Source organism: Calonectris borealis, chromosome 12, assembly GCF_964195595.1.
Source record: "Calonectris borealis chromosome 12, bCalBor7.hap1.2, whole genome shotgun sequence".
NCBI lineage: Eukaryota > Metazoa > Chordata > Aves > Procellariiformes > Procellariidae > Calonectris > Calonectris borealis.
The window spans coordinates 12,651,388-12,678,426 of record NC_134323.1 but is presented as its reverse complement, the minus strand read 5'-3'; the positions used below and the strand labels follow the sequence as shown (position 1 = coordinate 12,678,426).

Sequence of the window (27,039 nt, the reverse complement as noted above, 5' to 3'; positions counted from 1 at the left end):
CGCTGGCCGAGAGAGGCCTGCCCCGCCCCACCGCGGCCACCCCGGGAACGGAGCCTCCCCCGCCTCCGCCCACCGACCCCGGGGAAGGGGCCGGGAAGCCGGCAGAGCAGCAGCCCTCCCGCCGGACGGTGCCGTGAGTCACGAGAAATAACCCCCGGAAGACCGACTTTATTGAACAGTTTATTCTGGTTTAAAATAAAAAAAAGAGAAACCCTCGCCTCCGTGGAGCGGGGTACACCAAGGTCTGCCACGCCGCGGCTCCCCGGGCTCCGAGCCCCCCGCCCACCTCCGGGGGGAAAGGCTGCCGTTCACGCCCTCACAGCAGGGATCGCCGGTATTTACAGTTCATCGCGTTTAAATAAGCCCGGGACAGCTGACACAGGACACGTCTGTTACTGCAGCAGCACAGCACTCGCCTCCGCGCTCAAAAACCTCAACAGTTGTTCAGAGTCATGATTTGTGGATCCCAAAAGGCATTGTTGTTAACATGCAAAAAACGTTACTAAACAATATTATCTAACTTCTACGGTTGCCAAATACTTGACCTTAATAAGGAAACCAATTACAAAATACTTCCTTGTAGTGCTATACAAAAGTTATAAAATTAAGATTCTATCAACCACTTTTAAATATTCCAATTTTCCAACAGTGCAGTTTTCCACATCTTTATCACCACTGAACATTTTGAAGATAAAGTAAAAAAAAAAAAAAAAATCAGCAAATTAGATCAAAATGTTTTAATCTTTGGATCCCTTTATTCCTGTGGCCTTCATATACATATAGACACAAATGACCAGGTTTCTATTTCAGCATATCAAAAAGTTGTAACTAGTCATTCAGAATTGGCAAAGAGTCCATACCACGTCATTTGTGACTTCACGGTCTCAATGTCTCCAAGCTATGGTCTATCAAAATGCAAACAACTTCAAACACTAAGAATTCTTTAAATTGCTTATGCCTACAGGTATTACAACAAAGTTAACATTTCAAGAATTGACAAATGGAGACATCCTTTTGTCCCAGGCATTCCAGGAGAATCACTAACTCATGTGCCTGGTCCGTTATTAAAAAAAGTTAATACTTATCACTAAGTAAAATTAATTGCAAATTTTGACATATGAAAATTTCTTTTCTCCTTATTTGAAAATATCTCCTTAATTTGGTCAAATCCTGTGATATGCCAGAAACTACAAAATCAAATTCTTGCAAGAGAAGTGAAGAATGTATCCAGTTTCATGTAATGGAAGAACATTTTCAAATCTTCATTATAGTCCAAATATAAAATCAAACATTTAAGCCTGAAAAGCTGCTAAAGAAAAAAACCCAACTAATTCAGTGTTCTTCAGCATATCAATTTTTGCAATAACACAGTATGTTTGCTGACTTAAAAATGTTTATTTGTTAAAAAATTAGTTGCTTTTTATACAGCTATACAAAGTTTGTAATGTTTCTTTGGCAATGGGATATAATGGAATTTTACAACTATATAAAAAGTTTCCTTTGCCTAAGAAACAGTATTTACTGTGTGTACATATTTGACTGACAAAGCAAGTTTTCTACTGTCCAGCACCCTAGTTGATAAAAGTACAACTATCTCAAAAGGGATATTACAGGATTTCCAAAAAACAACCTTCAGTGGATCAGAACACTCACAGTATCGACGGCCTTCTGCATACAATTGTCCTTACAACTTGAAGCAATTATCAAATACAGTTTAGTAATAAGAAAAATCCTTTCAGTGATGAAAAAATACTTAAACTCCATCGAAGTACTGCTTTATAATTAACTATACATAAGAAATTACTTATCCTTCTGTCTCAAATATATTTAATGCTCACTGTTTTCAAAGATGGCCATTTTTCAAAAGTAACTGCATTACACCCCTTTGAAATTAAATAGTTAAATCCCAGTGCTGGTGACAAGTATACAGCAAATTAACTTCATTCTTTGCAGAGATTGAAACTAATTCTCTGGATCAAGAAGATCTAGACGTTCACCCGGTTTCAGCTTTCTTGTGGACTATGCAGCAACTTTGTTGTCTTTCTAGAGGGAACAACAGTAGAATGTTAAAATTAATTTTGCAAACCAAAAAAATCACAAATTACTCTGGGCAGCAGCACTGGGAGAAGATGCACTGTGATGGCTACTTCCCACCTTCTGCAATCACAAAGGAGACCTCCCTGGGTGATCAGGTTAGCATCAGGTCAAAACACCCTCAGTCTGCCACGCGCTTTGACTCGATGTCAGGCACAAACCCTCGTTCTTCACACCACCTCCTGCTTATCTGGAAGGCTCTGAAATTCTTCCATTCAGAAATTCAGATCTTTGATCTTCAACCCCTCATTTCAGTTCATGCTTAGCTACCAAAAATTTCTTTAGATCACAGGACCAATTGTTGCAAACTAATGAAGGAATAACTGAGGGACAGTCAGAAATCTTCTGTGATGAAAAAAGGCTCTGCCTCCCCCCCTTTTTTTTTTTTAATTAAAAATATTTAAATCTCCGAAGATTTTGTGTTGCAAAATTCCAAATGCTCATGCAGTAAACTACCGGAAAAAGTTCTTCTGTCCCAGTGAAAATTGTAAAAGCCTACATTTACTTGCACCAACCTGGTTAATTGTATTTGTTACTGATTCTGAACAGTATGCCAGTGTTATTTCTGTTCCTTAACAAGCTGATGTTTGAGTTGAATATACACGCTTAATGCCAAGAAAACTGGCTTGCACTGGAATTACTAAAAGATTTTGGTTTTACAAGCAACTGAGCTCTGCTGATTTACATAATCTGTACGATCAATGAGCTTTCATAAAGAGGAGAATTTACACTGTTTCCCAGAAAAAAGAAGTGCACCTAAGATACACTAGCACAGAATACATCACCTTACTAGTTAGGAGAGCTAACTTTGTCCTTCCTCTGAATGGCTGGTAGGAAGAAGAGTTAAAAGATCTTCAACAGGAAACAGAGAAATGGATGTCTTAATAGTGTTGCAAAAGCAACAAATTGCATAACTATTCTGTAAAGGAAGATCCTGCTTTTTAGCCATCATAGCTCTTGCAGAACAAATTACTATTTGTATGCTTACATGATTATGAAAGCACATTTGTGCATCAGGTTACTTCAGACAGCAGACTTAATGGTAGCTTGTGCATAATGCTTAAAGGAACTTGAAGCTTCATATTTAACTAAAATTAAAGTAGTAGTACTTATTTTAATCTTTTAAAAACACTTTCTCTTCGGGATGGACAGGGATCTCTTCTTTTGAAGCTTTTATGCCCTATCTCCCACAGTTTCACTTTACTGAGTGACTGCCTGAAAAACGTCAATCCTGCCTTAGCTTTCCCAACAGTTATTGGATGTAATTATGTAAAGTTATATTTTAAAAGTGTAACAGGACCTTACAGAACTCAAATATTTTTTTATCTTCCTTTTTGCAAAAGGTCATCGCTATGCTTCAGTAACTTCAATTCTCTATTTCAGGGGTTACGTAGGATCTTAGAAGTCCATAGGCTTTGTGCCAACTCCTTCACAAAGAATTCAAAAAAGTTTGTTGCACACTAGAAGCAAGTTAAATTACTCCCTCTCAATCTTCACATTTTACAATATTGCTTAGAAAAATGCTTGCAATTCACATTTCTAACACTTGTATTAAATCTGCAGAACTTTTCCTTCTTTTTTCCTCCCGTCTTCCCCCCTCCCCCCAATTCCAGCTACAGAACAAATATTTAGGGCATGTGAAGAAAGGTAGCTTTTAGTTTTGGTTGCTGTTGTTAGTAAACTGATGCTATGCAACTAAAATTTCAGCATTAATGGACTTTCAATTAAGTAGCTCAGAGTACCTGAAAATACTATTCAAGAAATTCTAGTTCAACATCAAACCTAAAAGCAGGAGTTTTTTTACACTAGTTTCCAAGAACAGTTGATCAGGTCATAGTAAGATTAAATATATTTTACCCTATATTCAAAGTCAGCGAACTCCCTGCCTCCACGACCTCCTCTGAATCCACCACGAAATCCTCGGGGGGCAGTGAAGCCACCTCTTCCACCTCCTCGTCCTCTTCCACCTCGGAAGCCAATCCCCCCTCTGCCTCTGTACCCTCCGCGGCCGCGATTGGGACGCAGTGGTATTCCGAAGGTCTCGGCATTTAATCTTCTTTCCTCAGCCCAGGTGGGTCGCCGTTCTCTGCCACACAAAAGGAACAAGGATTGTTTTAAAACACTTCAGAAGGAAGACTGCCTGGCTTAGTTAGAATCACCAGAAAGTCCATGAATGAAAAATGATACATTAATCACACTGTAAATCTCCACATTATCCCTTCTGCAAGAATCTACGTGTCTGTCACAATACATTTAACTCAATGAAAAGGGATATGTTAATTAATTACATTATTAATAATGCTCTAAGAGTTTCCCATATAGAAGGACACAGTTTGTGTCCTCTGCACACAGCATCATATAATTAAATAAATAAATAAATAAAAGCTGTCTGCAATTTAAAACAAGAAACAGAAAGTAAGAGCTTGCAGTTACACATGTTAAGTTCTTTCATCTAGTTGTCTGTACAACAAAACAATTGCCCCCCCGTAATTCAAAATAGGTCAGCAATCCCCATCATCTTGTCTAATAAAAGGGCAACAGCAAAAGATAAGCTTTAATTTTCCTGAAATGCTATCTTCCCATTCCAATACACTACTGGCCAAAACAGTTATGTAATCTACTTAGAAACCATTACCAAAGCAAAATCATAATTGATTTAACTAAGGTGGTAACTTAGTACCTAACAAAACAAAAACCCCACTTCTTCTAGAGTATGTACACTAAGTTCTAGAAGCATGGTTCTAAAACAACATTTAAAAATGACTTCCTATTAATGTATTGCACTTGCCCAAAGAAATTTTGTGCTTCATATTCCTGTTTTATTTTTACCCACTGCATGTGGAAATAAGCTTTACTCACTTTCGATTCAGAGTTGATTGTAACGAGTAGTGCTGACACTACCTTTTGACATAAACATGCATTAAGTAGACTAACAAACTTCCCTTTGCAGGCCATACCTATTGTCATCACAGGAGATGTTATCAAAGAAGGATTTGGTTTTGTCATAGTAGCAGTTGGGTCCAAGTGGATCTTCCTCATCCGCATTCCCTTCGCTATTTTGGGTATCAACACCTGAGTCACCTTTGTCTTCTCCATTTACAGGCTTCTCTGGTTTCTCAAGTTTATCTTCTAGAAAATAAAAGTAAATAGAAGCATTCCAAATCATCATACTAAACAAAACAGCACTGTTAACTTATTCCCAGACAGACACAAACTATACTGAATACTCAAAAATACAAAATTAATGTGGAAGTCAAATAATTTGACACATAAATCAGGATGTTTTGCTGCTGTCTGGAGGTTTGGTATCCTCTATATTCTCTGTGGGTTTAATTAACAAAAAAACTTGTGGTAGAATGGATTCGACAGCCATCTATTTTCTAACCTCCTAGCTACCTCCTTTCCAGACTTAAAAGCCTCACTTAGTCATTCTTCATAAAAGCCATCCCATGTTTTTGCTCATCCCTGTTGCCCTTCTCCTTTGTCTTTTGGCTTTGCTGTTACCTCCTCAGAGACACAGGGCCAGCATTCAAGATATTATGCCATGAACTGACTTTATGATATATTTCTTTCCTAATAATGCCTGAAGTTCAACTTACTGTTTTGACTGGTACTGAAAAAGAAGCTGATGGTTCAACAGAACTAGCTATTACGATCTTAAAGTCTCATTCTTAAATGCTTACAGCTTAAATCTCATGATGCTGTGCGTAAGCTTCAGATAACCAGCTCAACCTTTCCCAAACACACACACACAGATTACCACTCTGTTTCATAAAATATTTCTGTAGCTCTTTATGGTTAGCTTTCCCTTTCCTCTTCATTATTCTGAAAAAATTAGTACCAACAGCAAACTGTCAACTCATTTAAAAATGATCCAGAAAAAAAGGCAAGCACCAGAGAGCAAATCCTATGGCCCTCAACTTGTGGTTTTTCTCTACACTGAAAACTGACCATTTATTCCTACCTTTTGTTTACCAGCTTTTAGCCAATCATTTACTGAAAAAGGGAACTCCCTGTTTTAACCTATAACAATTTTGTCCAAAAATAGTAACGAACAGGTGGCTGGTCACAAGCAAATGAGGTAATTAAAACAGAAGCCTGCTAGAAAACAAAACAAAAGTGCTGGCAGTATGGATTCGAACTACTCCTGTGTTTCTCTGGAAAAGGGTAAAAGCAAAGAAATGCTAGAAACTTTCTTAAATTGAAACTCTTGTGCATCCTCCAGCAAAGTTCTGCTCCCAAACTCATGTTTTTGTGATTGCTTTTGGTCTATTAATAATTGAAAACATAAAATATGGGTTCTTTTATTGCATCTTTTCCAGAACTCAAAAGTAAACTTACACTTTGGGACTTCTGCTCAAGTAATCTGCATTTTTAACCACAGACTTGTTAGAACATGATGTGTGATATCTGCTAGTTAAAATTCCTTCAAAAATCAAGTATTGACCCAAGTATTTAATTAAAATTGATCCCAGTTTACTTGTTCATTGATTTTTTTTAATTTTTTTTTTTTAATGACTGCAAACAGGACTTAGTAAGATATGCCTTTTAAAAGTTGTTCTCCAAGGTAGGATTAAAACAGCAAGACACAGTTTTTCCATGCTCAAATCTAAAGCAAAAATTGGTTTACCTTTTAGTTTAAGTTTATTATGAAATTCTCTATCAATTTCCTCCTTGTTGAATTGTGCATTTGCACTTTCAAAGTCAAAATCCTTTTCAAACTTCATTGGACCATCCCTCCTAATACCAAATCTTCCTCGGCCCCCTCTGTGACCTCCACGGCCTCTCCGTGCTGAAGGTCCACCTGGAACTGAAAAGAGCGAAATTCTGTTTGCTTTTGTTTTGTGGATTTTCTTTGAGGGTGATGGGGGTTCTTGGTTTTTTGGGTGGGGTTTTTTGGTTTTTTTTGTTTTTTTTTTTTTTTTTTTTTTTTTTTTTTAATTCCTGGGGTAACAGGTTGGGACTTCATGCATCCTCTTCCTGCACTTCTGTTGTTAAAAGTCCTGTTGGAGCAGCTTGTAATTTGTAAATTCACTTACAATAATTACGGCAGTGACACAGAAAGCATAATAGTACTAAACTTGGGTACTAAAAGACTTTCTAGAAGTCATTAAAAGCTTTCGGAAGACGAGTTAAAATGTTAGTGGCTTTGCAGTCAAGTATTTTCATAGAAAGGTGACAGGTTTTATTTCATGCTACTGCGTTTATAAATCCATGAATACTGCTTGGTTTTGCATTTTTATTCAAATTGCTTAATATAGAGCAACCAGAAGAGATTTTTCTCTTTCATATTGACTTTCTGTGCTTGTATTATTCTGACCCAATGCAAAGATAGTGTTATGCACTAGAAACAATTATGTGAAAGCATTCTAAATACATAAATTCTTTATTACCGTAATCTGAACTGTGAGATTTCTGGACGTTAGAAACGAAGTCCTAGCACTTCGCAAACTATACACAACGCTGTATTTTAGCAGACTTTTAAAAAACTTAATGAAGTCTGAAAACAATGATAGCTATTTCTCAAAACAAGATTTACCAATTTGTCGTTTGTTTTCATTTCTGAGTTCATTTTCTGATCTTGAAACCTTGTGTGCTTCAGCTAAAGTTGGAAATAAAAAAATGATTTGTTTATCCAATTAGGTATTTTTGATCATACTTTTGTATCTAGTTATATAGTTCAGATTTCAAAAAAATCCAAACCTATAAAAGTAAACCACAAGTTTAACTCATAAAAGAAAAAAAAAATTTAGAATATATGCTTGACTTTAAAAATAAATATATATAATCCAGGTCGCTGCTGGCCAGTCTACCAGTAATGGACAGCAAGAAGATTCCTACACGTTATCCTTAAAAAGAGCACTTCGTATGTGTATGGAAGAAAATAAGCCATATGAAAATTATCCAAAGCTACCTCGTCTGTGCTCTTGATTCTCTAACGATTTTTGGCTAGCAGACACCAAAGGTCTGGCTGGTATAGGACTCCTCCTCCCAACTGGTGCTGGAGTAGGCAAGTGGGCTGAAGCTGTTTGTACTGCTTGTTCCATGGTGGGGCTCCTTCTCAAGTGATCTATCTGAGGGCTTGAACGACCTGGGAAAAAGACAAAAGAAAACCAAAACCCAAAGAGTTATTTCTCATCTACAGATTTGAGTTACTGGTCTCAACCAATCTAGACTGACAGGTTTATCTGCCTTACCAGTCAAGACAGCTGTGTCCAAAGAAGAAATAAATATTTCTGCACCCTCAGATCCACTAATCCAGAATGAAGGATATTTAGCAATTCCCCTTCCCCCAGTCTAAAAGAAAAAAATGGGTAGGACAATTAATCCCTACCAACCCATCCAAGATTTGCATTTAGCTGTGGAATGAAATTTTTTGATTGACTGGAGTAAAAATACTCTTTCTGCTTCCCTGAAAAGCCAAGTGGAAAGCGACTGCTCCCAAACACAGAGATACAGTTATGATACTGAAATTTCATTTTATCTAGTGCATTCTGTTGTATGATGACCACAAAATAAATGAACAGTGATGGCTAGTGCCAGGCATAACGCAGATGAAGGAGCTATGGAAGCTTCCCCACAAAGTGCTGTTCATACATTTCACTTTGCAGCATGAGTGACTGGAGCCAGAAGCATGTTTAGAATGGAGACATTTGATCCAGCCAGACAAGTTTATGACACCATATAGGTAAATCTACTACGAAATTAGAATAAGACTCAAGTCCCAGCAAGTAAGAGAAGAGAGTAACGTCGTACCCCATAAAAAAAGCTAAACAAAAGGGGGGGGGATCAAACCAACACAACCCCCCCCGAAAACCAACGACACCACACTTACAATCTACAAAGACGACAAATACTTTTAAAAGCAAACACACACAGAAAAAACTTGCTGGTGCCCCACAGGAAATTTATGGCAGAATGTATGTTCATCTGCAGCATAAGTCATCCATTAAATCCAAGAATCATACAGGTTTTAATTTCACCTACAGAAAACCAAGCTACTCTTTCAACAGAGAAACAGTAAATGCTTAGCATACTTTTTTCCTCCCCTTCAATTAATGCGCCAAAGTAGAACCCATTTTTGGTAATCCACGCAACTAATCCTAGAAAACAGTCCTAACTGGTATACAAATCTCAACTAGAATTTAGGAAAAAACTGGTTTGCTGTAAGTAAAGTGTTTTGCCTTTTAACACAACTGCATAAACTTTAAAGTAGCATTAGGAATATATCTTAGCACACACTTTTACTCTCACCAATGAAGAGTGGAAGGGCAGGAAATAACGTCTTTTGGATTTTGAGGAGCAATCTTAAGACATTTGCATGAAAAGTGAGGGTGAAGGTGCTCAACATTTAGTTTCTTTTTTCTTTGCAAAAAAAGCATCAAGAATTTCCTTTTTGCCTCTACTTTCTTTTTCCAATATTACACAAACCACCCATATAGTTTCTAGTACTATTAAGCTGACTTAACTGTCATGTCACCAGCTCTACAGGCAATCAGGTCTGCTGTCAATATTATTTATGTAAACATCCATTAACAAAAAAACCCCCAACATGTTAGGAATAAAGATTTAAAAATTGTAGGCTGAAGGACTTCACAATTCAATCAGCATGAAGTACCTTGAGTTTTGTCAGGCTATCAATAAAACTAGATACTGAATTTCCACATGCACCTATTTGCTAACATTATTCAACTGAAATAAGTCCTACTCCTCAATATAGATGCTTTAAGGATAACAACAAATGCGTTGCTAACAGTTACTATGAAGCACGCCAAGAATTAGGAAAACACACTTAAAGAGCAAGTACAAAGCCTCTCAGTGCTTTCTGGTTTTAACACCACGGGTCTTCATGACAGAATTCAGCTGTTTGGTTAGCATTTCTGGCAACCACCTAAATCACAGGGGCACGATTGGTCAAAAAAGATCAAAGAGTTATTCAAAAAGATTTACCTTGAGACATCTGTGTTTTTAGTGATCTTGCATCTGTTGTAAATGCAGAACCAACTGCAGTGCTTTGGGACATGCTAGCACTGGCTGAAGAGTCTGTTCCAAAAGATGTTAAAGAACCTCCTGCTTTGAAAGAAATAATATAGTCAAAACCTGGTTTAGACTTTTTGCTGTATTTTATTTAAATTAACACTAAATGATTAGTGAAGCCATATTAGGCAGTTATTCTAGAATACACATAAGTCTGCCCTTCCCATACACTTTAAGTTTAATGTAATGTATATGTTTGTAGTAAGTTGGTAAGACTGTAATATCTTAAGCTTTTTATCTAGGGGGAAAAAAAAAAAAAGACCACTGCTAACTTTAGTTTCACAAGTATTAACATAGCATAGTCACGACAGCATCTTACAGAGTAATAAACAAATGTTATTGGTATGTATTTCCACTTAACATCTTTTAAACATCTTATTAACTGATATCAAATTACGGCCAATTCTACAGCCTTCCTTTCACATGGCTAACACTTTCAGTACCAGGAGTAACACTGTCGCTGTAACAGTTACAAGAATGTAAGTTCCTATGTGAAAAACTAAAAGGGGAAATAAAAAACTGTAAGGGAGGAATGAAAGTTGGCTGGTGAGTCTCAGAAAGCATCGGCAGTATAAAGGCAACTAACCCACGCAGCTCACAAATACTTTAAGCATGCACTTCATGCCAAGCTAACATCTCATGAATAGCTGGAGGACTGCGCTGGCACACGGATTGCTGAATAATCCAAACCCTTCGTTAAGGCACACAGCACCTGGTCAACTTGGGATACCAGATGTCCACAGTACAGCTATGGGGGCTTTTGTGGAGGAGCTGCCTCTACACTTGCGAAATATAATGAATACATGATGAATGTAATGAATACATATGAAAAAGAAGGAATTAATGAGTACAGGAACCTTTCCCCACTTGTCCTTCTGAGATAGGGTGTTTAGTTCTCAATCATAATTGCTTTGATTTGAGCTGCAAAGACTATGAAAAACTCACTACTTCTGAGCTAAACTGTGGGACTGATACAGATTGAAGACTTTGGATCTGCCCTTAGGGTAAGACATTGATGGATTTAAAGCACTGATTACTGTCTACGCACATACGTGCAACTTCACTTATAGGAAAACACCAAATAATAAAAATGAACATACCAACTCCAACAGCGCCGAACTGCTGCCCCACCAGCGGGCTTGGACTAAACTGACTGTATGCAGGCATTCTGCCAAAAGGACCATAGGACCCCACAGACTGGAATGAAGATGTAGTCGAAGATCCTAGTGAAGACTAGAGACAAAACACACTTGCAGAAATTCAAAAATTGTTTACACAGAAAGTAGGAAATAGTTCTGCAAGGCAAGAAATGCAGAAACTATACAACTATTTGTTAAATTTGCCCTACCACCACCATTGTGACTAATACATATACAAGACCTTAACATTCATAAAGTTGCTTCTTTTAACATCAAGAATTTAACCGCTTTAACACAGAAGCAAAGACAGCACAAAAATAATGAATTACACACATTACTCTGCATGAAAACTCAAAACAGGCAACAGCAGAAAATATTTTCACAAGTACGTACACAGTTTAGAAAGCACTTTTACCCTTCCAATATCACAAACTTGTAAAAACAGTACCATAAAATTTTGCAACCTTTTCCCTAGAGCCTCAGATACTGGACTCTTTTGTCAAACACGTGTATAAGCTTTTGTTGGCAAACTTGGAAAATGTCGTATCTTTTTCCCTGAAGTTTCAAAACCCACATGAACAATCAAAGACCCAAACATACTGCAGGAGGGTGGGGTTATTACTATTATTGGAGTTAGCACTAAGGCGATTTCACAGCTCTCAACCACCACTGACAGAAGGAGTTGCACCAAATTTAGCAACAGACCTTAGAGGATTGCAAGGGTACTTTGTCAGGAAGTATCAAGAATTTTATATTACGGAATAGTTAAACATTAGAAACGTAAATACTAACATGGAATTATCAAGTTCCATTTGAACAAAGAACTTCCATCTTGCTCTCAGGGTTGATTTCAAGACACCCCACAAACACAATCAGCAAGCCAACAAATTTCAGAGATCAAAAATAACTATCTCTGTCAGTCCGTTTACTACGAAATAACAGATTAATTAACCCTGAAGGCTTCAAGTTGTAAGTTGCTTTCCCTTCAGCAACCAAGTACTCCCTCTTCAAATAACTGCCTTTTAGTATGAAGCCTTTTTAAAAATACATAGCTAGATAAAACACTTTTAAAGTCATAGTCAGCAAAAAGGTTGAACATTAAAATCCAAAGAAAACAAAACAAACAGACAAAAATCACTAATGATTTGGAGAGGTTTCAGCATCTACTCCATTTGACTTATACCAAGTCCGATCTTTCCAAGAAGCCTTGCATACATGTCCTCCTAAGCCAAGTACCTTTCAAAAAAGGCATCAAGGTCTACCAAAAGTCATTAGTTGTTTTTGAAAAACTGGCAGCTTTGGTATCCAGCGCATTGTGCTAGAGTTAGATTTCAACCTTGATTTTCACAGTTAAAGACATGATTCAAAAGAGGAAAATCTTTCCAGAGTTCTTTACATTGGGTTGTGAACTCTACAGCAACAAACATTTTTATTTTTAAACACTCAGCTAGAGACCCCTTAAAGCTACCAGGTTATATCTTCAGCAACAAACATCTAAAAATACGTTTTGACTTACCTGAACAATAGCAGGGTCCTGTGGCAAAGAACACTGAGGCTTTGGTGGCTCACAGACAGTTAGGTCTTTAATGTCACTGCCACGGAATATAATATACTCAAAGACTTCATCACGAGGTGGTATAGGTCTATCAGTTGGTCTATCTTCTGTACCAAAGGAGCGAACTGCAAAATTGGGAAGGGAGAAAAAAATAAAAACATCCCACGTTCAACAAAAAGGTTTCAAACATACTGCAGAGACCAACAACTTTAAATAAAAAGAATAAATTTTTGTTGAGAAAAAAATCTTATTAAATAGGCAACATATTCTTTGCCATTATCAACTGCTCAGACATAAACAAGTAATTTGATCTTACAAATTTCAGTTAAAAATCAAACAGAAAGACACCTCTTGTATTCCTCACTGAGACATCACTTATGCTATCACTCACATGAGTGTGAGGATAAGGGGAAGCAGCAAAGCAGTTCTTAGCTAAGTTAACACTTTCTGGACATTATAGTAACAGGAACACCAAAAAAGGCTGGTAAGCCAGTCCAGAATCAAGGACTACAGGAGTTTACATACTTCTTATTCTGCACTTACAAATCAGGAAAAAAAAAAATGTTAATACTACTAAAAACTAGAATATTAAAAATTACCGAAAGCAAAGTATTTCTCAATAGATTCAAGGTCTGAATCAAGTTTTAAATAAAAATTATGAATTCTGTGGTACGTATATACAATTTTCACTAGGCAAAATGCATTTTTGTTGCTGGTGTAAGATTCGTATGATCTCTGTCAAATTAAGTAAACTCACTGGGGCATAACTATCTTCCTAAGAAGGCCTGCATAGCGTGCAATATACCAAGACATTAAATTTATTTGTATGTACTTAGCTGAATTCCAACAGTTTTCAGATTGCATAGTGATGAAGCTTATAATGCTTTTCCCTCTGCAGTACATATAATCACTACCACTGTATATGAATAGCCTCACTTTACTTTCATTACCCTCTCAAAGACTGTTCCTCATGTTAAGACTGCCAACTCTATGTGAATATAAAGTGAAACAAACAAACAAAAAATCTGGATATGTCTCCAAGAGCGAGTTTTGCAAGCAAAAACTAAACAATAAGTTGAAACCAGAGAAGGAAAAAAAAATCATTACAATCACATTCTACTGAACATCAACTTGCAGCAGCTTTAACAATCCCTTACAACTGTCTTTGCTCTAGCCTTTTAAGAGCTTTTTTTTTGCTTTGTAAGGTACTACAGGTTATGCTGAGAAAACATCCGTATTTTGCTTTAATTTACCAGAATTAGTTTGCCCTCCATTTTCAGATGCATCAACAATTTGGAGACATCATTAGGCACTTATTTGCAGCCATAAAACCATTAGTCAAGAAAAGCAGAGTTTCCTGTAGAGCTGTATAAAGTGATACTGAGTCATTTCTCAGGCTGCACCAACCATCTTCCATCACTGTTGCTTCTTCTAGTACTGCATAAACAGAGCTTATCAGTTAAATATTACAAATCTTTTTGAGAAGCATAATTCAGGGGTAGAGAGAGATCAACTCCACACTACAATGAAAAATAACATTAAGTGGTTACATTAAGTTGTTCATACTTATATAATCTACTGAGCTGAATTTAATCAACTTTTCTATTTCTGTGCATCTGAAAATCTGCTCTGAATGGTACTATAAAATATAAGCGCTGTAAAAAGGCATATACTGTTAAGTGAATTTAAATCTTTGTTATAAGATAAATCTGTCTTCTCCCTCTACAGAAAAAGATATCTGAAGCTGAAGAATTTGCAGAAATGAACTCAAAATAATACACAATAGCTTAACAACATTATCAATTGGTCATGTGCATTACTGTAGTTCATTCTGTTGCTTTTTATTCATCAGGCTTTTCTATTTCACTGTCTTGACCGATGATCCACCTTCACTTTCTAGCCATCCTATACTCTATTTATTAGTTAAGTAATAAATTAACTTGGCATTTCATTTCATCACTTGACCCACTGTTTTGATAAGTAAAACCAAAGCTGATTTTGTATCTATCCCACACTGAAATGGTTGCTCTAGTAGCCATTTTGTCTACAAAGGTGCACAAAAATGGCCAGAGTGATCAGTAAGTTACTGAAGTATTTCACTTTCTAGCTAAAGTGAAGGAACTAAGCAGTAGCAACACCTTAAAAAAGGGTAGTAAATTAGAGGATCACATCTCACCTTTACATAGAAATAAAAATCTGATGAACTATGGAAGAAATCTGCTTTGAAAGTACTTCTCTTAAGACAGAGCTACGCTGCACGGATAAGTATTCCAAATAAAAAAAAAGTGAACAACCTAACTTTCATCTAATGACACCTTAAAAGCAGTAAAGGGATTTTACTGTATGTCAAAAAGAATGTGTCTTTCTCCCTATCATAAAATTATGAAAACATCAAAAGGAAGTATTTTCAATACCAAAAATTAGATTTAATCTTTTAAGAGATTCAGCTGTCTATGCAACTAGATCAAGACGCTGATAAGGTCGTCAATGGTTTTCCAATAAAACACATCAAGAGCTGCCACGAGTTTGGGTTTTTTTCTCTACCTCTCCCCTGCCCCAACCAAACTGGTTTTAGTGCAACTTTCTGCAAAATATAAAGACAATTTCGTCCAATGAAGATTAGCTCTGCTGGAGAGGGGTAAGCAAACTCCTCTAATATGGGGTTCAATGTTCCCCTCTCACCCCAAAGCAACAAAAATAACCATCCCCAACTCTATGTCCTTCTAAAGCAAGGAACCAGAACTGCATGTGCGGTGATCTAAGAAAGCAGTTTAGGATAAGGGCTACTCAATGTTTTTGCAGAGTCTATCTCAACTAAGTCCTTCAGATAGTAGCATAACATGAATAAAATGTTACTTTTAATATTTTGCAAAGGGATAGCCATCTTTACAGTTTCTTCTTTCCTAGCTTGGATTAGGATTTAACATAATCTGAGTTCATTAAAGTAAAAGAATAATCATTTTTGAAAGAAACAGCTTTTACCATAGTTTTGCATAATCAGAAATACTAAGTTGCCAGAGTATCAAAAACACAAGGTATTGGAGCAGCAGCAGTCTTAGAGCTCTATCCAGCTCTGTCTCTTGGGTATTTCCTCAGACTACATCCTTCCTCCAGAACAAGGTGCACTGGTTCATATATAGCAAAATACTGAAGAGTGAGAGGAAATGAAAATAAGCACGTGAAAGATAATGTAATCTTGTAACACTTACCAGGACTATGGTAAATCCATTTCATCTTACCATGTCAATTTAAGTTTTTTGGGTTTTTTAAGTGAGCTAAACTGGCTTAGGGACTTGCAAACAAAAAGGCAACCATCACATGTTAAAAGCAAACTTATTTTTTGTCAACGTAAATACACACGATTAAGTAGCTAGGCAGAAAGAAACTAACGCTGTTGAACCTAACAGGATTCATGTATGTGACTTTATGCCCAAGTAGTTCCACCAATTTCATATTAAAGTGCTGCAAGCAAATTTTTGTACAGATTTTGACTGACTTCAATGTTACTACTGTACTACATTTTAATGTATATTACTATATTAAACTACTATAGCATCCAAGGAAAAGACTGCAACTTTCCCTATCAGTTAACAGAAATTATTACCTGTTGATTAAGGTTTAGATTAAGAAGAATACTGTGTTAATCCGAAGCCAAGCTATATATTCTACTAGCAAAAGAGGACTCTGTTCCCATATAATGTGAATTATTGCAAATACGTAGTTCAGTCTCTGTTCACAGCACTGACACAATCTTACCAGCCCTACTTCATATATAGCATACATACACAAAAAACAGTCTTTCCCCACTCTTAAGGCACCCATGAGAAGCACGACGACTAAAATGAGACCACCACTACCAGAACAAGTGATTTCAACTGCCATCTCTCTTCAAAACATCACAACCCTTTCCCTGTAAACATGCTTATATGCCTGCACACCACATTACGGGAAAAGTATTAATGTCAAGGAGCCAGCTTGTGGCGAGCTCATACCTTCAGAACAATTAATTCAGTCTGCATTCCCTTACTTGTAGGGGTGGTGAATTAACAAGGAGATAGATACGAGGGAAGTAGCCAGAAGTGGGCTTTGACAAGAGGAATATTTCTGCTGACACACTATGCACAGGGTTGGTTTGGCACACATGCCCTAAACCTCAAGACATGGAGGAGCATGTCACTTAACTGACTAAAAAATAACTTCATGAAAACTTGATAAAAAATTAACCCTTCCCTTTCCTGCCCCCACCCCTGAACTATAAGAAATGCTCAAGTCTTCACCAGAATTTAACTTTCTTCTGTCTACATTTCTGATTAATATTGTGTAGAAGTCTAAAAGAAAAGGACTCTTTCATGTGTCATTGGACTATGGAAAACACTATCACAGATGGTTGAAAATGCCAGAAATGCCAGAACTTTAACTACTTCTTAAAGTACTGAAAGCTATTAATATCTATTAATTATAATGGTTCCAAATGCAACTCTCCATGGTCCAACAGCTGATAAGTGAAAACTGATGCAGAGAGAGACACATATATCAGAGACACAGTATATAATTTTCTGTTTCTTATACTCACATGCCTAAAGATTCCCTACTGTTGGCAGGGAACAAAGCCTTTTCTGACCCAATATGGTTGTTCTTACATAGCTTACCTACATTAAAAATCTATCTCTCTAAATCAGTGCCTTGAAATAGAAAGACATTATGTATTACTACCATGAAAGATCACATCTAGTTTTTAATGCTGCAACATCAAGCACAATCCATCATGATTATTCTATAACTGCCCCAGGTAGGGCAGCAATCACTTTACAGCAAGAAAATTTTACTCCTAATTGTGGCTTGCAAACACTCTATTCTTAAATTGGTTGGACTTAATGATGTTTAAAAAAATTAAGTATGAATGAGAAGTATGAACTAGAAGGACATTCCAAGTTAAATTAACTTCAAATTTGAGAATAAGAGTGGTTGGTTTTTGGTTCCAAACGCTAGCTCTGAAAAGCTGGCAATCCAAAGAAAACATATGCACCAATAATATATAAAACCCTCAAATACTTGTATAGTTTGCTTAATATTTGGAATCTGATATAAATGGGAGTTTTCCCTGTTACTTAAATAATAATACACTTCAACACTTTGTGAAAGGATGCATCGCTTTCCCTTATCAGACTCCAGCTTAGGATAAAAATGTTATGCTCAATATTTAAACAGTTACTATCTTCCTCTAACTCCTGACAGAGGCCACAACTTCCGCTAGTGAAAGGATCACAGCTTTGTAAATAAAATGCTCATTAGAGAACTATAGGAGATTGCCCCTCAGTAACTGAAGACTACAATCAGTACCCTGGTAGCAACCCAAAGATGTTATTTCTGTCTAAAACCTCAGAAGATTTAAGAGAAATGAAGGCATTCCACATGTATAACTTCATGAGATTCATCTCAGACTTCAGTTTAGCCCAAAGAAGTCCTACTGTTAGGCAAATCTTATTCAAGAATAGATTCTACCTCTATTTTTGCACTTTATGTCACAAACAATTTCAGTGATTTCAGTTAGGAAATCAATAATGATAAGCTGCCCTGCACTCAACCTAGGTAATGGTCATATGAAGCCAGCTACATATCAAAGCAACTGAAAGCATCGAGTCATCTTTTGGGGCTTTTTTTGTCTCTTTCTGGCAGAAAATTTGACGTTTGTGGTAAAGATCCATAGTAAACAGTTCTGGTTTGACTTCTGGACTCACCACAGGAAGAAGAGTTAACTATTATCCGATCAACATATTTACAGCTACAGACAGTTCAGAAGGAAGACCTGCTTCTTTCACATATAGACCTGGCCATAATTAACTACACTTGTCACCTTATATATATGCTATCATACCACATGCACACGACCTAAGCCTTCATTTATTCAGCAACTTGAATACTCTAGAGTTGAACACGTTGTTCATGAGCACAGTGAATTGTTTTACAGTCTAATACAGTTGTTATCAGATTCCACATTAATCTCAAGATTTTTGGTTCCAGGTGGCCTAGAAATACTGGTTTATTCTCTTCTGAATCATGACACTATATTACAAAACACACATTCTTCAGCTAACTCAGCCAAGTTTTATTAAAGCAAATTTAATGGTTTAATTTACATTTCTGATGAGAGCTATGGGAAGAGAGTAGATTAGATTTGAAATTATAGTTTGATTTATCTAAAATACATACACTTTGGCAGATATGCCATAACATGACTTAACCACTCTTAAGAAGTCATGCAAAATCACCTTGGTCAGCACTGAATCTGTCTAACTTAGGGCAAGACTATCACAAGCTCCTCAAGGATGAGATTCTTGCAAGTGCTTTTGTACACACCTTAACAATCACAGCATGCAACTGGAATTTCTAAACATTTATTTTTAATCACAGTGCTCATCTTTTTCTCATATAAACAAATACTACCTGTCCTTTTTAAACAGATAAAGCAATTCCAGCAAGGTAATTTAACCTAAAGGCAACTTTAGAAATAAGTAAAAATCACATCATGAAAGCTAAAGACCCCACAAATGAACTATGCAAACCTGGGACCAAACCTACTATAAGGTGTTTCAAAGCATATATATAAGAATTTACAAAACAAAGCAATCTATTTCTTAAATAATAATTGTCCGGGGGGAGGGGGGGGGGGGAGCGGGGAAAGAAGAGGGCCTTTAAGTGACAAGGCATACAAACAAGAATTACCACAAAGGCCAATGTGAGATGAAAGCAAACAAACTGCTAGATGATATCAACTCCACAGACCAACTATTATACACACCAACCATGCAAAACGTAACAGATAGGCTTAGCATTCTAGCATAATGACAATCATATCAAACAGGAACTGAAATTTGGAATACTCTCAGTCCCAAATATTTCATTTACACAAGGAGCAATTTTTGCCCTTACCTAATGGCTGGATAAACTCTTTGCTTTTATATATGCATTTAGATTACTTGCCAAGACTTTACAGAGTCAAGAAGTGTAAAGTAAAATACCATTGAGTTTTGCAGAATCTATTATAAAGAAGTTATTAAAAATCCTGACTTAATGTTTTACCTGAATATTACACATTCACTGCCATGGCTAATATACTTGTGTTGAGAGTGCATTATCATGCGCAAGAAACCGTGAAGTCCTTCAGATGCCCAGTTTCAAAGATCCTCTTTTTTATTCCCCAGTCTCTGACTCTCTTCTCAGTAAACATATCTTCCTAACTTTCTTATACATACACACACATATATATTCTCTGGCCAATACATTCTCACGCCAGTGGCTGTACCCAATTTCGATTTATACAGTGCCATACAGCTACCTCCGAAATGAAGAGCTCACGATCAGCCTTCTTTGTTGATAACCTAGCATCCACAGGATCCCCTTTAGACCCGAGTTGTCTCCTACCCCAAGACGCTGAAGAGTTCAGTCGTACGCGGCCCTGTACCCTGTAGGTCTGGAATTCTTAAGATGCAAAGAAATCCTCTTTCCAGCCTCCCCCTCCTACTCCCTTTAACGCACTAACTCTGAACTACTTCCACCGCTAAGGGCTTCATACTTTTACTCTATTCAGGACTCCTTTGAGCAGCCCCTAACTAGGTAACGTTCCTAGCTCCTTTTCGCGACGGTCCCTCCGCGGCCGCTCCGAGCTTTCCACACCCCTCCCCGAAGCCGGGGGAACAGCCCGCGCGGCGGGAGCAGGGGCCTCCGCAGCGCTGTCGAGCCGCCGCTCTCCCAACCCCTTCCTCACTTCCATCTCCGCCGTGAAGCGTCCCGGGTCGCCACAGCCCCGCCGCAGACGCTCCGTCGGGGAGGATGGCGGGAAGATGCGCCTCCGGCCGAAACTATGCGGGCTCTTACCAAAGCTCCGCCAAGCCCCCTCGCAGCTGCTGCTGGGCCCTCGTAGACTGTAGGCCTCCCCCTCGCACCCCGGGCCTCCTCATCGCCACAACGCCACAGACGACTCTGCCGCGGTTTCAGGTTCTTGCTCGATCCCCGTCGGGCCCCCAACGGTCCCTACGCCGCCGCACGCACCGCGGTCCTGCTCCCTCCCCGAGGCGTTGCTGGGCCGCCAGGGCCCAGTCCTCTACTCCGCCAAGTCCTTACCCTTCGCCAGCGCCACAGTGGAGTTTTCGGTGTCGATGGTGTACAAGATCCCTTCATAGCGGATCTCGGCCTTGGAGATAAGGCTGATCTTGCTCCCGATGTAGGGCGTCCCCCCGCTCATGGTGCTGGCTCCTCGGTCAGGGACACCCCCCCCTCCTCCCCTGCCGAGCACTCCTGAAGCCGGGCGCAAGCAACTAAACAAGCCCGGCCCAGAGTCGTAGTAGGCGCTCTACTCCTCCCGCTTCGAGCCCGACCTTCCGCCGATCCCCCAGCGACGGCTCTCCCTGCGCAGACTCCCTCAGCACACCCCGCACTAAAAGCACCCTGAAGCTCCCAACATGGCCGCCGCCTTCATCTTCCCTCAGAGCCGCCCCCCCTCGCTCCAGCCGCGAAATGGATGCCGGGAGTGGAGGTGATCTCGCGAGAACTGGCGGCTGGGGGCGGGGGCCGCTGAGGGGAGGGGGCGGCCATTTGGGCCGTCCGGGGATTTAATTTAGCGGCCTTAAAGCCCTGAGCCCTGCAGCCCTCGCGTGTGGCGCGGAGCTTCCCCGGCAGCGGTGCGGTTCGCACGACGGATTGGGCTCGGCTGAGCCTCGTTGCGCTTTCCCTGCCTGGCCTAGGGGTGGTGTGCGGGAGCGGTGCTGGGTCGGGGCTGTGCGGGGCCTCCGGCTCCCCCTCCCCGGGCTCCCCCTCCCCGGGCTCCCCCTCCCCGGGCTCCCCCTCCCCGGGCTCCCCCTCCCCGGGCTCCCCCTCCCCGGGCTCCCCCTCCCCGGGCTCCCCCTCCCCGGGCTCCCGCCCAGCGCGCCGGGAGTTTGCGCTCGCGGCTTGGAAACCCCATCCCGGCCGTAGCCTGTGAACACCGGGGAATGTGAAAGCAGGTTTGGTGATTTGGGGTTTTCGGGTTTTTTGAGAGAGGCCCAAGCCACCTATTATTGAATGCTAAATTCTTGTGATCCTTAATAAGCAATTTCGAATCCAGTCATGCGGAGAGCTGCAAAAGTTTAGATGATGGTAACTGTTTAGTTTGTATTTCAACGGGGATTCCGTTTTACTCGGTTGGTAGAGTGTTGAGATAGTCGGATCTTGCCAAGCAACACTAAGCAATGCAACTGTTGATGAAATCTTGACTAAAGTGTGGAATTAATCCTGAAAAAGTACCCTTCTAGTACAAGTGAACACACACACAAAAAAAGATTTTGAGATTGCACTTGATTTGTACACATTAAGTAAAAATAACAAATGAGGCTTCCTGTTGGAGGCTTTGCCTGTTAAAACATGGTGCTGCCTCAGGCCCCCCTTTTTATATTTGCAGCCTAGAAAATTACATGCAACAAAAACTAACTTCTGGAAAGGGTACTTTAAAGCTTTTGTTGCAGCAATTGGACACTAATATGTTGCAAAGATTCAGCAAGTATTTTGTTCAGAATAGGGCTTTGAAACACAATAGCAAGCCAGATTTTTCTGGAAGGGCCTGCATGTTTCTAAATAGGAGCCCTACTAGAGTTCTGGAAACTTCGTGCCCAAGTTTAACTGACTGTAAAGTCATGGAGGACTCGAGTGCTCAGGGAGCTTTACTGTGATGTGCTTCTAGCATGTCCTGGACTAGTTGAAAGATTTTGGAACAAAGTTCTGCAGTTAATGACTGGATATTCATGGCCATATCAAGTCCATGGGAGACCACTGTTGAAAATCAGCACTGGTAACTCAGCTCAAAGTAAAGCTACTGTTAAAAATAACAAAAGATACCTATGTTCTGTTACAAGGAAGGAGAGAGAGAGTCTTCCTGACTGCTAGAGGTTGGTCTGTGGCTGCTTCTCAACCAGGGCAAAATAACATCTGTTGGAGGGGGTGGAGAGCCTAGTAACAATCTAGAAGATCAGCTGCAGTCTGTATTACATGGTTTTCCTGCTCCTGCCTCCCTACAGAAGGAGGTGCATCAGCTTCAGATATGGATGGGGCTTGGAAGAGGGAAAAAAGCTTTGGTGGAGATTGCAGGGAAGATCGGGACCCTGGCTGATGAAGAGAGAGGGGAAGGAAGAAAGGGTGTATCAGGGAGGCCTGCGATACTGACATAAGAGCACAGGGAAGGGGAAGAGGAATACCTGGAAATACAACCACCTGCCCCAAAAAGCCATGTGACTTTGCTTCTGGCCAACATCCTACTAAGTTCTCCCTCATCTGCCTCTCTCAAAACTATAGTTGAAGACTCCCATTTATAGATTTAGGGTTCCAAGGTTGTGTGGTGCAACAGGAAATAGAAATGGACGTTTCTTTGAGCTTGGGACACAGTAGATGAGCATTTCAGGAGAGAATTCAAGTGGAAAACTGTCGGAGTTTACTTTTAAGTTTCTGAAAGAGAGAAGTTGGCCAGAATGAATAAAAGAAAAGAAAAAAAAAGCTGAGAATAGAAAAGTATCCCCTTGAAAAACTTTTTAAGGGTTAAATTGGAATCTTCTTGATGTCAGATTTTCCGAAGCCTCTCCATCAAGTCCTGTCTAGGTGAGCACAGACAAATATTTACAATTACAATTAACTTCAAAACAAAAGCTCCTAAATTTCTATAAGCTACATATAAAAAAGAAATTCCATTGCAACTGAAATACATGAAACTAAATTTAGACATATTTCTAGAACAGCTGTTGGTTACTCTAGCCATCTTTGTGCTCTCCAATTCGTGGAATTTATCACTTCTAATTCATCCTTAAAATCAGCAGTTGAAAGAATATTTTTATAGCGTAAAGTGAATTTCAATTATATATGTAAAAATTTCTGTAAATTCATTTAAGAAGTTATCTCAAAATCTTATCTAAACCTGGTAGGTACCATTCTAATGTTAATTTTAAATTTACGGTAGTTAAATTGTATATTTGAATGCACTGAAAGTGTGTATTTGAAAGAAACCCATGTCATACTAGAAAAATAGTGCTCCTTTCTAAGTGCTTTCACTTTTTTAGATGACAAAAAGATACTTGGCTATGTGAACTGTTATTACTCCCTGCAGCTTAACGTGGCAGTGGTACTTCTATTATGTAGTGAGTTACTAATGAAAAATTTAGGCTGGAAACAGGGCACAGGGTTTAACAGTGTTGATAACTGAACAGCACCTTAACAAGTTTTGTGGTGGATTTTCTTTCACAGGTAATTTTAAAACCACGGTTGGAAGTTAACTTTCCTAATAGACATTCTCTATTTCAAACAAAAAATAATTCAAGAAAGATAGTATTTTAAGAGATCAGATGAGATGATCACAGTGGTCTCTCTGATTTTTTTATTCTATACATATTTAACTCCTAAAAATGAAAGAGCAACAAATATGTTCAGAAATATGTTTTCTGTGATGAAAAGCATGTACATATTTCAAAAAGATTTTTATAATAACAGAATTAATACAATAATTAACAAGAGATTCTGTACGTTACTAGAAGTCTCATTCCCTACGTAAAAGCGCAAGCCCAAAGCCAGTTTCATCAACAAGTTTATATACATTATTATGTACATCATCACTTCTTGACTTGAAACGAGTCCAATGTGAATCAGTATACATCATGTTTTATTAAATAAAATATTCTATTATACTTCCTTATTCTGTGTGTTTATACATATAAAATAGCTCAATTAAGAAGAGGTGAGTGGGAAGAAATATGAATTCAAGTTTTACAGATTACCCACCCACAAATGTACTTTAAAACTGTAATTAAAAGTAGGTAATTTTTTAAGTTTTAAAACCTGTCTTATAAATCATGACTTGCCATTTTCTCCTTCCGGTGGGAAGATCACTTTTTATCTTCTGAAGTTACAAAGCAATGAATTTTTCATCCCGGGTGGCTTTTATGGAGACACCCAGTTGAATGCTGTAGCGTTAGAAAAATGTATACTAAAACTTTTTGCATAGTCAGGAGTAGTTGCAGAATCATATGTTAACTTTCTATTCTCTTACAAAAACTGTGGAGATAGTGGTATGCAAATGAAGTCCAGGATCAGGGCAAATAAGTGAAGGCAGCATAGCATCTTCTCTAGTAAAATGAATAAAATGTGGGACTCTTAATGAAGTAATATTGGATAGATTCTGACATTTTTCCAACCCAAATGAATATTCTTTATTTTTGTGCAATAGCAAATTGAGTAATAGTCTACCGTGCTGTAATTAAACTTAAAGGTAGAAACATTTGTTAAAAGTCCAAATTTAATTCAGCTGTAGCATTCCATAAAAGCAATACTCATTTGCTAAGCAAATTTTTGATGTATAGATCTCCTGCGTACACTTAATACTGTTTTTCATAAGCACTACCGTGCTTTCACATTCACTTACTGCAGAGCCTCCCGTTTACACATCCTGACCACGCCTCTGGTCCTTCAGTACTTTTACTGGCCACTTTATTTAAGAAATATGCACTGGTTTAATTTCAAGAGACATTTAAACTTATCCTAATTAAACTGGTGCAACCTATTTTTAATGCATTTTAAAAGTGGTTTATTTTGATTCATCATAAATCTGCTCCTAAAGGTATAAACAATCAGGAAAAACTACCCTGAATAAAAATGTAACCTACATTGAGAGGAAACAGATGGTAAGAAACCAGTTATTAGCAGTTTAGTCTTGTGACTCAAGCAAGTCATACAATGTATGACTTAACAGATTGAGTCTGGGAATGGAGAAGAGTTGTGTGCACTGTGAGCCCTTCACTCGTTTCCATCAGTGCATTGTGCAATTGAAGGTGGGTTATTCACTGACGCACCTTTTTCAGTTTTGTGGAAAATCCTGAAAATCACAAAATGAAGAATGAGTCACCATTTCAGGCCACAGAGCAGCAGCTCAAATACATCCAAGTTTGCAGACATCCATGCTATTGCAGGCCAGCAGAGACAGATGGTGGAATCCAAGCTGCTTTCTGCTGGCAGCTTCACAAATCCACGGTGGTTATCACTTGCGTGCAAGAACAGATGCAATAAACTGTGGGCGATGGTTATTCACGGGAAAAATTATTTGTTTTGAAGGTCCCATCAAAGAAACTGCCCTGTCATTAGTCAAAGAAATGACGGGTTAGAACCACCCTCTTTCTCTTAAATGGTATTTCTGAATGCATGAGGCAAGCATTGATGGGAAAAGGGTGTACAGGAGGGCAATGGCAAAAGTGTTAGTAACAAAACAAACTACCTCAAATTTCCTGTGGGGATGCTGAGGGAATACAGTATGCCAGCGCAGCTGCTGTGATGATGCTAAGAATCTTATTTTTGATTTACAAGTCTCCTGTTAGCAGTGTCCACATTAGGAAATCGTATTGCTGCAACTATTCTTGTCTAGGTAAAGCAGTAACTTTAGACATAGATGTCTAAAACTCTAAAGCAGCCACAGGAGTGCAAATGTGAGTGCAGGTGCTCTGCATGCATCTTAGGATTTCGCACAGCTTCAACAGCACTTGAAGTTCCCTCCTTTGAAGGAACTGGTGTGCAAGGCGGATGAGCCACTACAGCCGACTGCACGCGTGCTTTCAGTTCTCCCCAAGCGTGGAGAAAGTTGCACTGGCTGCAACCATCCTCACAGGGTTCGAAGTGAAGGCGAAGAGCACAATTACAGCAACTTCGCCACCAAAGGATAACATGGTTGCGTGACTCCTCAATTCCCAACGTGCAAGCTCGCAGCCCTCTGTACCAGGGCCGCAGGCCTTCTCCGTGCCTCAAACCTCCCTGCCAGCAGTCCCTACAGACACAATTAACGGCAGGCTCTTACGCCCCCCCGCATCGCTAAGGCGCCTGCCTGGACACACCGTCGCCCCTCGGCTTCCCGGGGAGCAGCCTACCGCCCTCTTCCTAACGCCCCCGGCCCTCTCCCTCACGTAGCCGTCCCTCGCCCAGACCGGTCAGGCTGCCGGGCCACTCCCGGACCTCTGCCGGCCAGAGTCCGCGGGAGCGCTGCGGAGCTCACCGGGCCGCGGAGGAGACGGGCGCAGCCCCGCGGCCAGCCAGGACGCCGCGACACCCGCCGGCAGCGCGCTCTGCCGCTGCCCCCGCCCCCGCGGCGGGGGAGGAGGAAGCCGGCCCCTCCCAGAATGCCTCGCGCGCGGCAGAGGCCGGCGCGCCTGCGCGCTGCGCGGC

The 27,039-nt window shown here is 39.4% G+C and overlaps 1 protein-coding gene and 1 long non-coding RNA gene across 5 annotated transcripts; both read right to left on the bottom strand.

Moving 5' to 3' along the window:
• Positions 1 to 160: 160 nt before the first annotated feature.
• LSM14A (LSM14A mRNA processing body assembly factor) lies at positions 161 to 21,370 on the bottom strand. Of its 4 annotated transcripts, none has more exons than XM_075161394.1 (10): positions 20,947 to 21,370; positions 12,787 to 12,950; positions 11,232 to 11,364; positions 10,045 to 10,167; positions 8,009 to 8,185; positions 7,634 to 7,696; positions 6,725 to 6,904; positions 5,052 to 5,223; positions 3,952 to 4,180; positions 161 to 2,043 (listed from the first exon to the last, which is right to left on the bottom strand). In XM_075161394.1, exons 1-10 carry the CDS (start codon positions 21,065 to 21,067, stop codon positions 2,020 to 2,022), a joined length of 1,386 nt encoding a protein of 461 aa, XP_075017495.1. In that variant the 5' UTR covers positions 21,068 to 21,370; the 3' UTR covers positions 161 to 2,019. The 4 variants fall into 4 exon arrangements, with proteins under 4 accessions (XP_075017495.1, XP_075017496.1, XP_075017498.1 ...); XM_075161395.1 differs by having other exon boundaries at positions 10,045 to 10,164; positions 20,947 to 21,326; XM_075161397.1 differs by lacking the exon at positions 7,634 to 7,696 and having other exon boundaries at positions 10,045 to 10,164; positions 20,947 to 21,328.
• LOC142087295 (uncharacterized) lies at positions 14,256 to 20,940 on the bottom strand. The gene is made up of 3 exons (XR_012675406.1): positions 19,906 to 20,940; positions 15,808 to 15,972; positions 14,256 to 14,345 (listed from the first exon to the last, which is right to left on the bottom strand). It is a non-coding gene; the product is annotated as an uncharacterized LOC142087295 (long non-coding RNA).
• Positions 21,371 to 27,039: the final 5,669 nt, after the last annotated feature.

What these genes read in the sequence shown, in the direction of transcription:
- LSM14A (XM_075161394.1), bottom strand. Translation starts at nt 21,067, where the DNA reads ATGAGCGGGGGGACGCCCTACATCGGGAGCAAGATCAGCCTTATCTCC. An exon ending in AAAAACACAGATGTCTCAAG is followed by an intron (nt 8,186 to 10,044) that starts GTAAATCTTTTT and finishes TCTTTTTCCCAG; the next exon opens with GTCGTTCAAGCCCTCAGATA. An exon ending in TGAAAACAAACGACAAATTG is followed by an intron (nt 6,905 to 7,633) that starts GTAAATCTTGTT and finishes CGCTCTTTTCAG; the next exon opens with TTCCAGGTGGACCTTCAGCA.